Raw genomic sequence first — 15,482 nt, 5'->3', positions numbered from 1 at the left:
GTTTGACCAAGTTAGCTGCACAGAAACGTCCGGCTCGCTTTATTTTGACGGAAAATTAAAATGAAAACAAAAACAAACAAAAAAAAAAAAGGGAATTTTCAGATTTTCACTGTTTGAATGAATGAAAAGCTTCGGACTTGTTCGTTATTTATTTCGACGCTGATAAAATCAGCAGTAAAGTCGGTTAGAAATGGAAATAATGTCAACTTTTTTTTCTTTTTTTTTTTTATTGTTTTATTTGCTGAAAGCATGTTTTAAAAAAAAAAAAAAAGAAGTTCCTGCTTCAGACACTTTTTGATACTAAAACATCTACAGCTGTTGTTTCCGGGCTGCTCTCATCTCACTGTAATCTCACTACCTCCTCCTCCTCCCGGCGGAATAAAACGTCAGATGAACCCTCGGAGTGTGTGTGTGTGTGTGAGTGTGTGTGTGTGTGTGTGTGTGTGTGTGTGTGTGAGAAATGAGACGCCAGCCGCCGCCACCAGCGATACGAGTGTTTTTAATCAGAAATGTACAACTCCTTCACATTTACAACATTGAGGGTGTGTTCTATAATATTCCACTTCAGATACATCTTAAACCGGCATGTGAGAGACCAGGAACACACTACCGCCTGCTTCATGCGGTCCGTTCCACACACACACACACACGTCACTGACGTGTGTGTGTGTGTGTGTGGAACGGACAGCATGAAGCAGACACACACACGCACGCACACACACACTGAGTCCCGGCGGAATGTTTCCAGAAGTGAAGGAGAAACTCTACGTACCTTCGGAGTGGAGAGTCTTTTTATTCGTATAAATTAAAACCGGCCGAGGGGGGTTTTTTTTTTCGGCGGCGATTCCAGAGCGTGGCGGCGGCGGCGGCGGCGGCGGCGGGATGAGCACTGGAGCACCAAGACACGACAGAACATGCACAGGTTCTAGATTTGGGTTTTCATACTGGAGCTACGTGGGGACACGACTGGGCACATCATGAGTGGGGGCGGGGCGGGGCGGGGCGGGGCGGGGCGGGGCGTGGGGGCGGATGGCGTCACAGCTGTGGTCATAGAGTGGCGTCTTCTACGCTACGGGCTCTCGCGTCTCGCCGCTATGGCTTTCAGGAGGAGGTTTTGGTTCTTTTTTTTTCCTTTTTTTCATCCTACGGTCGTCAGAGTTCAGCAGTCAGACACTCCCGTTCGGCGGCGGCGGCGGAGGAGGAGGACGGGGAGGGAGGGGGCGGGGCTGATGGCTGATGAGCAGGCGTGTGGCGGCGCGGCGCGGTGCTGGACACAGTCTCTTAGCTCTGGGCGGTTAGCCGCTGCTCCGTCAGCGACGCCTGGTGCGATACCGTCTTGTTCTCGTGGGCCCGCAGCTTGGACACCACGTCGATGAACGCCAGGCTCTGCACCTCCTTGTGGAGCGGCTCTGGAGAGGGGGGGGGGAAGCGACAGGGCGGCGGTGAGGGCGGCGCCGCAGCACGTCACGCCGGACGCCTCGCAACGGAGCCCCGGCAGCAGCACAGCATTAATAATGTACAACCAGCAGAGGAAAGAGTCATAAATAAATTAAAAATGGAATAAATGTATTAAAACAGACGAGTCTCCGTCCCTTCATACCGTCTGAACTAAAACACCTTCAATAAAAACCTCACAATACAACACTGCTTTAAGTCCTCATTTCCATTTATATTGTTCTATTTCTATGAACAGACTTCTACATTTCCATGTATATAGAACTATATCTATCTATATAGTTCTATATTTCCATGTGCATCGCTCTATTTCTAGGCATATATTGCTAAATTTTCATGTATATCTATCAATATAGTTCTATATTTCCATGTGCTTTGCTCTATTTCTATGTATATAGTTCTACATCTATGATTTATTGCTTTACTTCCATATATAGTTCTACTTCTATGCTTATATTTCAATATTTCCATGTATACAGTTCTTACAGTTCTACATATATCAATATAGTTCTATATTTGCATGTGCATAGCTCTATTTCTATGCATATATTGCGATATTTAAATGTACATAATTTGATTTCTATGCATATATCTCTATATTTCCATGTATATGGTTCTATATCCATGATATATCAATATATATTTTCTTGCATATAGTTCTACTTCTATGCATATATTTCTAAGTATTATTTTACATTTCCATGTGCATAGCTCTACTTCTATGTATATATTTCTATGTATGTAATTTATTTATTGCTTTACTTCCATGTATATAATTCTACTTCTATGCATATATTTCTATATTTTCATGTATGTAGTTCTATATCTATCAATATAGTTCTATATTTCCATGTCCAGGTTTCGCAGCATATATTTCTATAGTTAAAAGTGCATAGTTCTATTTCTATGCATGTATTTCTATATCTAATGTATATGGTTCTATGTCTTATGACATATTGCTATATTTCCATGTATATAGTTCTGCTTCTATGCTTACATTTCTATATTTCCATGTATGGGGTTCTATTTCTTTGCATATATTGCTATATTTTCATGTGCACAGCTCTATTTCTATGCATATATTTCTATATAACCAATGCATTATTATTATTATTATTATTATTATTATTATATTAAAATGTGCCTACTTCAATTTCTGTGCATATATATCTATATTTCCATGTATATAGTTCTACTTCTATGCTGATATTTCTATATTTCATGTGCACAAAACTGTTTTCCTTGCATATATTCCTACATTTTGAGGTCTGTAGTTCTACGTCTACGCCCTCTGCTCCGACTCTCTCTACTCCGTCACTCGCGCAGCAGACGGCGCCGTGCCGGAGGCTCCGGCAGACCCACCGGATCCCATGACGGCGCAGATCAGGATCATGGAGTTGTACTTGATCTCCGGCGCGCTGCGCTCGTCGGACAGCAGCTTGTGCAGCATGGACACCAGGCTGGAGCCCACGAAGTCCTTCTCCGCCGCCGCTGGAACGCAGGAACGCCGGGCGGCGGTCAGGAGGGTTGGGGAGTGTGGGGGGGGGGGGGGGGCGCGGGGGGGCGGGACTCACCCAGATCCAGAGCGGCGATGAGGCCCAGAGCCACCAGGGCCTCGTTCTGCATGATCATGTGTTCGCTGGTCGCCATGGTGACCAGGTGCTTGACCCCGCCCCCCTGGATGACGGCCTTCACCACTTCCTGAAAGTCAGCGGCGAGCGCGTTATTGCCCTGCGCGACCCCCGCCCCCCGGGCGGCCCCGGCGCGGCGGGGGCCCTGACCTTGGACTTGCTGTGCCGGATGAGCGCCGACAGCAGGCGGTTGGACTCGCCCATCACGCCGGCGTGGTCCTTGGCCTCGCACCACTCCACCAGCCGCTCCACCAGCTTGCCGTTGGTGCCCAGCTGGTCCGCCGCCTCGGCTGAGGAGACAGAGGGCGCCGGGTCAGCGGGGGCCGGCCCGCCGCGCGGCGGGGGCGGCGGTCGGACCCCCACCTTGCGTGTCGATGAGCATCCGCAGCGTCCCCAGCAGCTTGAACTGCACCGGCGGCATCTCCGACGGCAGGAACTTCAGCACCACGTCCGCCACGCCCGCCGCCAGCATCTTGGACTTGTTGACCACTGGAGGGAGAGGAGAGCGTGAGGCGGCGGCGGCGGCGCCGCCCGGCGGCGGTCTGACGGCGGGGCGGGGGCTCACCTGGGATGGCCAGGTTCCTCAGGGCGCTCAGCGCGGCGTGCTGCACCGTCACGTTCCCCTCCCCCACGTGGCGGTCCAGCAGCTCCAGCAGCTTCTGCACGATGCCGGCCTCCACCATGTGGATGCAGTTGCCGTCTGCGGGCGGAGCGGCGGGCGTTAGCCGGGCGGAGCGCGGCGTGGCGGAGGGCGGCGGGGAGACTCACCGTTCCGGGCGAAGTTGGCGATGGCCAGCGCCCCCGCCAGCTGCAGCTGGTGGTTGTGGGACGGGATCCAGGACAGCACTCTCTGGAAGACGCTGCCCTTCCCCCCCTCGAACAGCTTCTGCATGGACTCGTCTGCACACAGAGGGGGGCGTGAGGGGGCTGCATGTTCTCCCTGAGCAGGGGGGGGGGGGGGCTCCTCCTGAGGGTTTACCTCCCAGCAGCAGCAGGACCATCAGGTCGGACGCCGTCTTCAGCTGAGACACGTCCTCCTCCCGCTCGCCGTCCACCGTCTGAGCCACCACCTCCAGCAGACACTCCACCAGGCCCGCCTCCACCAGCTGCAGCTTGATCAGGTCTGGAGGGGGGAGGGGGGGAGGGGGGTCAAAGAGACGGCGGCGCTCTGCGTCCGACCGGCCGCGCTCGTCTTTCAACCTTACCGTTTTCTGCGAGCGGAGCCAGAACCTCGAAGATCATCTCCTTCTTCTCGTGCTCCGTCTGCTTCTGGAAGAGACGCACCAGCTCCTCGGCGATGTTGGTGGAGGCGAACTGCTCCTTACTGGACTCTGGAGGAACAGGACAGGTCAGGAGGTCGCCGCGGACCTCCGCCGGGCTCCCCCTGGTCTGAGCTCTGCCGGACTCACCGAGCTCGGCCAGATTCCCGAAGGCGATGAGGCACATCTCGGTCAGCGCCGTGTTGTGGGAGTGGACGCCGAGCAGCTTCACCAGGGTGGGGATCACCCCCATGCTGATCAGCTGGGCCTGCAGGGAGTCTGCAAGACAGGGACGGGACAGGAGGGACGGCTCAGTGTGGACGGCGGGACTGCCGGGATTCATCAGGTCTCCCTGCTGTGGTGCGTTCAGGTGCAGACGGTCCAGTTTTTTTTTATGTGAAAACCTGTTGCTGAGCGAGCGGGACAGGCAGCAGGAAAGCAGGTCAACAGGATTACACTCTGAACGCAGAGCTGCAGCAACCGGAGAGTGTGTGCGCGTGTGTGTGTGTGTGTGTGTGCGTGTGTGTGTCAGAAACACTTCCAAAGGGTTCAGTCCTCACTGCGAGGGTCAGTAAACACGAAGATCAATGCAAGAAGCAGCATAGAGGAGCTAATTCAAGATGGACGTCTGACCGGAGGACAACGGACCAGGCCAACCGGAGAGACACCTGAGAGGAAGAGGAGGAGGAGGAGGAGGAGAGGAGGAGGAGGAGAGGAGGCTCTCATGGGGCTGATGGAATCAGGAAGATCTCCACTGTGGGATTATTTCCTCTAAAAGCGCAAACGGATCATGAGATAAACGCCGACTTAACTGTGTCCCGATAAAAAAACTGATCCGTGAGGAAAATCTAGAGAGAAGACGAGCCTGCGGGACAAAATCTGTCTTCTGATACAAGACGAGACTCCAGGATGCAGAACCTGAACGCATTAGTGAAGCAGTTAGAGAGAGAAAAGCAAGAGGAGATGGAGGGCGGGGGGGGTGGGGGGGTGGGGGGGTCATTACCATTGTCATTGCTATAGTTCATCAGCATGCCACAAAAAACCGTCAACAGCTTCTGATTTCCCGGCTCAGTATTTTGGTAGAGGGCTTTAACGTGTTGAGCTACTATCTGAGCCCCTCCTGCCAGGTCAACTGCTCTCCTGCCCTCATCTGCAAAACAAAGAGGCCAGGACACACACGTCAAACCACACGCACACGCACACACACACACGCACGCACAGGTCTACCGTACGTTAGCAGAGCAACATGTCAAGGTTAACAGCAGCTGGGCTGCAAAACCCAACAGTGGAGAAAACACATGAGATGAGTGAGAATCAGCTGATTAACCTCCAAATGTGTGAAGTTAAGAGAGACGACCGGTGAAGGTGAATAATCTCTGAACGTCGTCATCGCCGTCCAACGACAACAAAAGCTGCGTCTATCTGAAACAGCTGACGCGGCGAGCGGAGGCCTGCCGCTTCCAGCTCGCCAGCGGAGGCAGGCGGTCCTGCTGATCACCTCCTCGTTACGTTGGCATGGCAACCAGACGCAGCGGAGAAGGGAGGCTTCCTGCCCCCACAGGCCGGCGGTCAGACGGAGGAAACGCAGTGTTTGAGCCGCCGGCCCTCAGCTCCAGCCAGCAGCAGAGAGGGAAACGCCCCCCGCTGCCCGCACCATGAATCACACACACACACACACACACACACACACACACACACACACACACACACACACACACACACACACACACACACACACACACACACACACACACACACACACACTGAGCACGCCAATCAGAGTGTGAGCTACAGCACACCTCGGGGAACAGCTGCAGCGCTGGTCGCCATGGAAACATGTAAATCTCACACAATCTCCAGCTCACCGTCAGCTTTCACAACACACACACACACACACACACACACACACACACACACACACACACACACACACACACACATCCAGACGAGTCCTGCTGCTCAGGACGGAGGCTCCGACCACACGACAACGCCGCTTCCTTCTTGGACGATGTCATGGCCCCGCCTACCGGCCATAAGGCCCCGCCCCCCTGCTCTACAGCCCCGCCTCCACCACGCCAAACACCAGCGGAGCACGGGCTCCAGACGGAGCTGCAGAAGCTCCTGATGTTAACTCTTCTTCTGTGGTGTTTGATTACAGCGCTCTAGCCTAACAGGCGCGCTGCCCGTCTCCTCCGCCACAGCTCCACCTACAGGCCTGGACGGGAACCTTTTAAAGGACAGGTTTTGGCCTCGTGTGGACAGGAGGGGCCGACACTGACCACGCAGCTTATTTACGCCATTTTCATCACAACTCCAACAAACCAGGAGAGAAGTCTGGAGAACGGCTAAAAACTGGTGAACATGAGATGGAAATGAATTTAAAAAGTCTATCCGGTTAAAACCGGTTCTATAAAGGAAGTTCACTGTTTTCACCACGAGGCGCGGCTGACGGGCAGAAGCTCTGACTGCTGGTGAATCGCAGACAGCAGCCATATTATTTAACAGCCCCTCCGTCGGGACGGGACGAGCGGCCGAATCCACACCAAGCAAAATGAAAAGTCCTACTTACGGCTGTCGTAGCAGATGTTCCCCAGAGCCCGGCCCGTCTGCAGCAGCACCTCCTGATCAGAGGAGCTCAGCAGCTGGATTAGAGGAGGGATGAGGCCCGCCTCCACGCAGGGACTCCTCATGAACTCTGGAGGGGGAGGGGTGGAGGGGATCAAACATTTAGTTCATTATTTCAGAATCACGCGTTGTGTGGTTTTATGCACAAACACAAGTTCAGTACCAAATGACTTATTCTGAACAGTTTTATGAAATCTAAACACGGCGATGGATCATCTCTGTTCAAATCTTGGATCAGTAGAAGTGGGATAATGCTCTGAGTCGCTACAGTGCAGCATTAGGAAACTGTGGCCACAGAAATGCTTATTAAACCAGGAACATGGAGACACTTCCAGGTGTCAGGGGGAGGAGGTCGGCTACTTACCGTTTTTGGCCACTTCAGCGATGATGTTGGCTACTTTGGGGGTGTAGGAAGACTGAGGGCTCAGCAGGGAGGACAGCACCAGCAGGATGCCCATCTCCTGGATCTTCATGCTGGCCTCAGTGTCTGCAGCACACACAGCGACGGCTCACTTTACATCCCACACCAGAGAAGGTTCATGTTCTCACATAAATTTTCTGTTTTCTCATTAAAAAAAAAAAAAGGCATTTACTCTATTTCAAACGTTGCATTCTGGGTAAAAACTGAGCGATGCGCTAATAAACAGTTTACAATAAAAGTTCACTGCTTGATTGCGTGGTAAAATGTTGTTTTTAATTCCAAATTGGTTTATTCTGAATTATGTAATTCAGAATTATATTCATGACTTTGGTGTTTACATGGGAAAAAGAATTAAATCCTCTCTCACGCCGGGGTCTGTGTAGCGTTCTGATTGGACGGGGCGGCCGTGACGTAGAGTCGTCTCCCGGAAGTAAACAGCGTTTTCCTCGTCTTTCTTTTTCCATTAACTTTGACGCTATAGGTTTTAAAATGCCCGTGTTGTTAAGCGCCCGTCGATCCGCTCGTTTCATTATATCCAATTCTTCTAAAACTGCCGTTAGATAATAAATCGTCTCCGTACGAGTCGAACCGCGCAATGCGGGCCGCCATCTTGGAAAATTGCGTCATCACAGCGGAGCATGCGCAGAACGACCAGAATGAAGTCGCGGCTAATTAGCATAAAAATCCGCTTCCAAATTGGAATAAACCCTATTTAGATTTAAACTTAATTCTTGAATAAAGTTTTCAGGCGTTTACTTGGTTGTTTTATAGCAGAATTAGGCTTTATTTGTATTTATAGAGGAATTAAAAAGTCCCATGTGTGACGCTCCTCACACACATAAAAGGCTCCTTTCTCTCATTCCTTTTATGACCTTTATCATGAACATGTGACTCATTTATGCAGGGTTTATGTATTTTTATGAGTCCAACTCACATTTCTTCCATTACTTCATGATATTAAAGAATAATAGAGCTAATGATTCAAGAAGATTCATTTCTCTTTCAGTTTTTCCTATCTGACCGACAGAACTGTACATGTCTTGTTGACGGCGGCGTTCGCCGTGCGGCGGACTCACTGCTGTTGCTGAGCGCTTTGAGCAGACAGTCCAGGCAGCTCTCCACGCTGTCGCTGCTCTTGTCCGTAGACGCCAGCTTCAGCTTCTCCAGGGCGTCGGTCAGGTTCTCTGAAAACACAAACAGCACAGCATCCCAGTGACTGACGTCCCCCGAGACAGACAGACAGACGCCGGGGACACGCCGCCATGTCCGACGGAGAATAATACAGAGGAACTCGGGAAAACAACAGACACTCAACAGACAAGCCAAAGGGAGTTAGCGATAAAAAAAAGATCTGAAGCCTCATTTATAAATGTTTCTTACGCACAAAACTGAGCCAGAAAGATGCTTAAGTCACTTTGTGCACAAACACTGATTTATAAAAATGAACTTGGCGTAGGAATGTGCGCAGCGGGACGAGGAAACCAGCGGAGCAGATTATCATGAGGAGTGAAGATTATCTTGAAAATCAGCTCAGTTCCCAGGTGAATACGGGGTGTGTGTGCGTGTGTGTGTTTATTCATTTTAACTGTAGCAGCCAGGAACTCTTCCAAGTGCAAAGATTATCTTCAGCATTTAATAAGAATAAAACATTTTATTTGTGAAGCATTTTATATCTTAGAAAGAATCTCCAAGCAGAAGGAATAGAAAATGTTGCATAGCACTGTATTGATTAAATTGTGTTATTTTGAAATACACTTATTGTCTTTGTCATAAACTATAAAGAATTCCTATCTACGTGACTGCTTGTGTTCATTAACGGATATCGTAGCCATGAGCAGCAGTGAAGAAAAAGGAGGATGAAACACAGAGCGACTGATAAGCTTATCATCAATCCAGTTGATTCCCGAGACCAGAGAAGACGCTCAGCTCAAGTTCATCAACTCTGCAGAGCAAAGACCTGAGCTGCTGGTCTGAAACCGTCGTTCAGGGCAGAAACTGAGCAGCATCGGTTAAACTGCAGCTGGACTGAGTCGATCAATCACACCTGGAGGGACACGTCTGGATGAGTCATGTGTCAGACAGCGCTGTCATTTCAAACATCCTTCAAGCTGAGTAACAGAGAAGCAGGATCAGGAGACGAAAAGCTCTCTGAACAGAGGGAATAGAAACAAAACGACAGGAGGAGCCCAGACGAGCCCGACTGTTCTGTTAGGAACGATGCGTGGATCGTCAGTTTCATTCAGCTGCAGTGTGTGTGTGTGTGTGTGTGTGTGTGTGCTGATCAGCTGTTTGATGTTTGTTTGATCTCAGCTCAGGACAGAGATTCTCTTTAACCCGGCGATGAGGTGCAGGCGAGCATCTTCCACCCGTCTGGTTCAGGCTTTAAAGAGTCCTTTCAGGATTCAGACTCAGCGTCTTCCAGAAGCTTCATGAAGCGCTGCTGCTGCAGCGGGCTGGTCCTCTGTAGCTCCGCCTAGTGGCGGGAGGGGGCGTTACACCGAGAGATGCCGAGACTGCTCTGACTCAGGCAGGCTTTCTGGTTCTTCCTGGTGCTTCCTGAGCCTCCTCGTGCGGGTTCTCTCTGGAGACGGCCTCGTGGTGATTACAGTGATTTTCCGGGGCACGAGCAGCTGCTGAGAACCACGGACGCCTGTCAGGCTGCAGTGAGAGCAGGACCAGCGGCGAGGCGCTGCGGAGGCTCCGCCACAGAGGCTGACCCAGGATCATTGCATAAGAGGCTCCGCTCCATTCATTTCAATGGAGCGGAGCCTCGAACAGCTGGAACAGCTGGAACAGCTGGAACAGCTGTGGAGGAGCCTCGTCCCAGCCAGCGGTGCGGGGCAGCCACACCGGAGAACCCCGGGAGAGAGGAGGAGTGGGCGGAAAGGAGGAAGCCACCCCACCCGACACACACACACACACACACACACACACACACACACACACACACACTGCACCACGATACACACTCCAGCCTCACATGGAGGAAGGTGGGAACATTAGCTCTGCTCCGGCCGGGCTCGCGGCTCGCCCCCCCCCCCGCCACTCACCCATCTCGACGCGCTGCTGCTCCGGGATAAAACGACGTGAGGCTCCGTAAGACCGAGCGCGAGGCCCCGCTGCTGCTGCTCCCACCGCCCGCCTAGCCAAGCGCCATAGACCGGGGGAGGGACCGGGGGAAGGAAGCGGCGCTCGGAGCGGGTGTCGTGCCGGGGCGCGGCGGCTCGGAGCTCCGGGAGGGGGGCGGAGGCTGGCGAGGAGCGGCCTGGGCACAGAGCGGGTTCCGCGGATCAGCGCCTCCGAGCGGCTCCCTGGTCCATACCAACGGAGCGGGCCGGGCTGGGTCTCCGCTTCACTCTGACATGCTACAGTCAAGCGGCGCCCGCGCAGGCGACACGCGCAGCTTCCGGCCGCCACCTTCACAATAAAAGCTGCAAAGAAGCGTTTTACTCGTTTACATCCGGCACACTGCACAACTTCAATAAAGCCATTTGATACCTTTATAATTTGGAATGGCTCCCGTAGTTTAGTTTATTTGTCTGATTTTTTCACTTTTATTCTAATTTTTGTTATATTTCTATTATTAGATTCTTGATACTGCGCTGACATTGAATTTGCTCAACCCAAAGCAAATAATGTGTGATTGAATTATGCCTTGTTTGTTCGTACTAACTCGCTCAATTAATAAAAAATACATTTTAACACGTTTCAATTTACAAAGCACTGCACAACTTTACTAAACCTATTCAATACTTTATATTTCTATAACATTGCTCAACTTTATTAAAAAAAACCTTTATGTTTTCCATTTGTTTTCTCAGTTTTCACCTTGTTTCTTCCATGCTCTCTATTTCTTTCTCTGTAACTTTTCTGTTTCCTCAGTTTTTTTCTTTCTGCTTCCTTTCTTTTCTTGTTACCGCTTTGTTTTCTCCCTGTTACCATTTTGTATTTCCTTCATTTAATCATTGTTTTCCTTCATGTTTTTAACTTTTTGGTTCTTGTTTCCAGTGGTGGCTGGTGGTGAAATTTGTTGGGTGGGCGAAAAAATGCTTGCATAATACAGATTAAATAGTTAACAGAGTTGCAAAAGCAACATCACCTATGATACACAGTTACATCAATTACAGGTACACTATACTTTTTTAGTGCTCTACATCAACTCTCTCCCTCCCTCTCTCTCTCTCTCTCTCTCTCTCTCTGTCACACGCACACGCACACATTTACGCACTACAGACGTGTTCCAACCCAACTTCAACGACTGCCCACAGACAGCCTGCTGCAGCTGCTTGGTGACATGAAGCCAAACACGCCTTCAGTACAGCAGCTAACCTCAGCTAAAACAAGGCGTCACAGTCCTTTAAGAGGTCAACATGGGCTGACCTCAGGAACAGACCAATCAGCACCAATCAGTCAAAAGGAAAACATAGAATATCTCTAAATGGGCTGATTTTTTACAGCCCAGCAGATACATTCAGATACATTTCCTTCTTGTAAGTGATTGACAGGTGTCATGTCCCGTACCCCGTGGCATTTTGGGCTAGCTTCAGTTAGCCCACAGCCACTGACTTTTGACCAATAGCGGCGATTTAACGCTGCGGTGCTGCTATTGGTGCCAGAGTTGGGAAGGAGGGAGAAAAAGTTCAGCTATGGCAGCGTCAGCATGAACCAGGTGGATCATTTGCTTTGGATAATCCAATTATTTGGACCGATTGAATGCTCTCGCCATGCTGTTTATCTAGACGGACTTCATCCAAAAATTACCAGACTTCAGCGACATGGTGATCAACCTGTTCGAATCCTAGCAAGGCGTCGATGTGAGTTTGTTTTCAGATAAGGTAGGCCCTTGTTGACCTGTTAAAGGACTGTGACGCCTTGTTTTAGCTGAGGTTAGCTGCTGTACTGAAGGCGTGTTTGGCTACATGTCACCAAGCAGCTGCAGCAGGCTGTCTGTGGGCAGTCGTTGAAGTTGGGTTGGAACACGTCTGTAGAGCGTAAATGTGTGCGTGTGTGACAGAGAGAGAGAGAGAGAGGGGGGGGGGAGGAGTTGATGTAGAGCACTAAAAAAGTATAGTGTACCTGTAATTGATGTAACTGTGTATCATAGGTGATGTTGCTTTTGTAACTCTGTTAACTATTTAATCTGTATTATGCAAGCATTTGTTAGCCCCCCCCCCCACAACAAAGTTCACCACCAGCCGCCACTGGCCTACCTTATTTGAAAAGAAGCTCACATCGACGCCTTTCTGGGATGCAAACAGGTTGATCACCATGTCGCTGAAGTCTGGTAATTTCTGGATGAAGTCCATCTCCATAGACAGCGTGGCAAGAGCATTCAGTCGGTCCAAATAACTGGATTATCCAAAGCAAATAATCCACCTGGTCCATGCTCATCTTTTTTGTATTAGCTGTCTTCTTGTGCTGGGAGGGCTCAGCCCTGCCAGCCCCTTTACACCAGCCATCCCTGCTTCTTTCTTTCCTCCCTGTTTCCTTTGTGGGTTTCCTCCTCCATTCCTCTTTGGCTTCTTTGTGTTTAATCTGTTTCCTATTATTGCGGAGGTCCTGGTTTAGTTGTAAATGTGAGAATCTTCACTCAGCAGCATCCTGATCTCAGGAGAAAGGTGAATACTGTGAAGTCTAGGAGACCCGTTCATTTCTGGAAACCAGCACCAGAACAGGCACACAGACTGTTTGGGATTGCTCTCTTGATAAAAACCCTTTAGTCAGGTAAAGAGTCAATAAGGCGGCCATTTTTCAAGATGGCCGCCACTGAGCCTGCTGAAATGCGGTCTGATCCGTCCTGCATCAGTTATCTGGTGCAAATTACTTGTAGTTTCTCAGATGTTGAGTCAGACAGTCCTGCCTGAACGGACAGGGAGTGTCAGAACAGGAGAGTCGAGCCGAGGGAAACAGGGTTTATATGGCTTTACATGTTGTCGCCTGGATGGCGTCCAGGTCACACGGGACTGAAGTGATGCTGTTAGAAGGATCGGGCTGGGTGGAGGTCCTCAATGGATCCCAACTCTTATTATGTATGTTTTTGATGCCGGTGGTAAAATGAAAACCCCCTCAGCATTCACTGAATACAGATGATGATCAGCTTCTTGCACCTAGCCCTAACCCTCTTCTCAACACCGCTTGGATTGCCTCACTTATTCTAATAAGGAGTCATTTCCTCCACAGGGCTGCAGGACGCAGGGCTCTTTTATGATGCCTTCTGGGTCACTGTTGTAATGAATCAGCTGAGTTTATCATGAAGCCACTTCAGTTGTTGCAGATGTCATCAATCTTTTGGTCTATAAACTTGACTTCCAGTTGTTTGGAATAAATATCTTTAGCCAAACACACACAGATATGACGCCTGTGGTGTCATTCATGTTTCTTAGAGATGAATGAGACGTGGATCTCTATAGACATACTGCTGTATATTTCTATTCCATTTAAATGGAGAAACTGTGATTTTATTATTCTGCCTTGTGACTGCACAGGTGAGAGGTAACCGTGGTCAAACCTTTGGTCTAAGGCTGCACGATTAATCGATTTTGAATCGTAACCGACTTTTTGGGTTAAGACGATGTTAAAAACGCTGAAATCGTACATGAACGATTTCGGCTTTTCACGTGAACGCGTCCTTTTTGGTGCCTCTGAGCCACCGTAGTTTCTCGGCCCGTCTCATGACGTCATGACGGAAGTGCGTTCCTGCCTTCGCTCAGCGTCTGGTAACTAACAACAACAAGCATGGCTGCTGCTGGAGGAGTTAGATTTGCTCAGGGAAGTGAAGTTTCAGGCTGTGTTCATACCAACTTGGGCATCCAGATTGACCTCTGACCTCCTCCTCGAAGCGGCCCCGGCTCCACCCAGAAGTAGGTCGACCCAGCATGAAAAAGGTGTTCACACTGTGGCTCCCGGCTGGACCGCGGGCCGCTACGTCAGTTAGGTCGAGCCAAATACCTTCGGTGTGACACACAGTTTCCACTGTTCACTGATTTTTGTTCAAGACCAGAGGGAGACTGACTGAGCGGCCTTCCTCCCTCACCTGACCGACTGACTGAGATTTATTTTACGTTGTGGGGTATTTTTCGTTTGCAAAAAGTGACTTTATTCATTTTATTTTTTGTTTTAAGTAAGAGCAGGGACCAGGAGTGTGTTAAGATAAGGTGCTCTTAATCCCAGGGGATTCTTGTGTTTATTTGTAACAGGATTAAGTTGACTGGCAGTAAGGAGGCATATTTGAGATTGATTGTTCACTGTGGATTTTATAATTGACAGTTTTGCACTATTCAATCAGTAACGAGACTGTAACTTTTGGACTGGGGATTTGTTGAATCCAAAGTACTTTATTTATCTTTTTTTTTTTTTTTTTTTTTTTTTAATTTTTACAAAAAGTTGTAATCGGAATCGAAAAATCAGGTTTGAGAGAAAATAATCAGGATTTTATTTTTAGACAAAATCGAGCAGCCCTACGTGGATCTCTTTGTGATAAGGTGAGAACCACAGCCCTGAGGGACATCAGGCGTGAGCCAGCCAGAATCAGGAGCTGACGCCCGGTCAGAGGCCCAGGAGGCAGTCCAGCCCCGGCTCAGGCTGCCTTCTGATGTAACCATGTGTCAGGCTATTGTACCGGTCGTATGTGGCCTGCTCAGATCAGCCGGACCGTTGTAAAAGGCCCCAAGCCAGCAGGAAGAGAGTGTTGTAACTGTCTGCAGGACCGCAAATCATGATTGATAACTTCTGAAGAAGAGAAGTGCCATTATGTCACCCATAATCATGCAAAAACCGAGTATAAGGTTGGCCCTCTCCCGTCGATCGGGGCCATTCAGCCTGGGGTTCTGACTGAGATCTGATCTCGCAGGGCTGACGGTCCGGGACGTCCTGTATTTTTATTTTATTATTAGCATAGTCCTTCTTCGCTGTCTGATCATCTTAACTGAATAAAAGAATCTGTGCTGGGACTCAGAAGTTTCGAGCATCTTTGTTTCACTTTAAATTTAGTCTCAACAATACCCAGATCCTACGATCCCGCGCTGGCAGGTCCGTCAGCTATTTACCTGAACCTTACCTGACCTCTGCCATGCCCTCAGCAGTGAATCATTA

General features: G+C 49.8%; 1 protein-coding gene across 4 annotated transcripts; it reads right to left on the bottom strand.

Annotated features, from left to right (window-relative positions):
• Positions 1-479: 479 nt before the first annotated feature.
• On the bottom strand, positions 480-10,772 carry rap1gds1 (RAP1, GTP-GDP dissociation stimulator 1). Of its 4 annotated transcripts, none has more exons than XM_030119089.1 (15): positions 10,442-10,772; positions 8,468-8,575; positions 7,335-7,457; positions 6,915-7,040; positions 5,349-5,495; positions 4,496-4,624; positions 4,292-4,417; positions 4,066-4,209; positions 3,855-3,986; positions 3,652-3,786; positions 3,444-3,575; positions 3,237-3,376; positions 3,030-3,156; positions 2,818-2,946; positions 480-1,409 (listed from the first exon to the last, which is right to left on the bottom strand). In XM_030119089.1, the coding sequence occupies exons 1-15, from the start codon at positions 10,443-10,445 to the stop codon at positions 1,282-1,284; spliced, it is 1,830 nt and encodes a 609-aa protein (XP_029974949.1). In that variant the 5' UTR covers positions 10,446-10,772; the 3' UTR covers positions 480-1,281. The 4 variants fall into 4 exon arrangements, with proteins under 4 accessions (XP_029974949.1, XP_029974957.1, XP_029974965.1 ...); XM_030119097.1 differs by having other exon boundaries at positions 3,450-3,575; XM_030119105.1 differs by lacking the exon at positions 5,349-5,495.
• Between the last annotated feature and the right edge of the window lie 4,710 nt (positions 10,773-15,482).

The sequence above is a fragment of the Salarias fasciatus genome, chromosome 3 (genome assembly GCF_902148845.1).
Source record: "Salarias fasciatus chromosome 3, fSalaFa1.1, whole genome shotgun sequence".
Classification (NCBI taxonomy): domain Eukaryota; kingdom Metazoa; phylum Chordata; class Actinopteri; order Blenniiformes; family Blenniidae; genus Salarias; species Salarias fasciatus.
The sequence above is the reverse complement of the archived record's forward strand: the minus strand, read 5'-3'. Positions and strand labels throughout refer to the sequence as shown.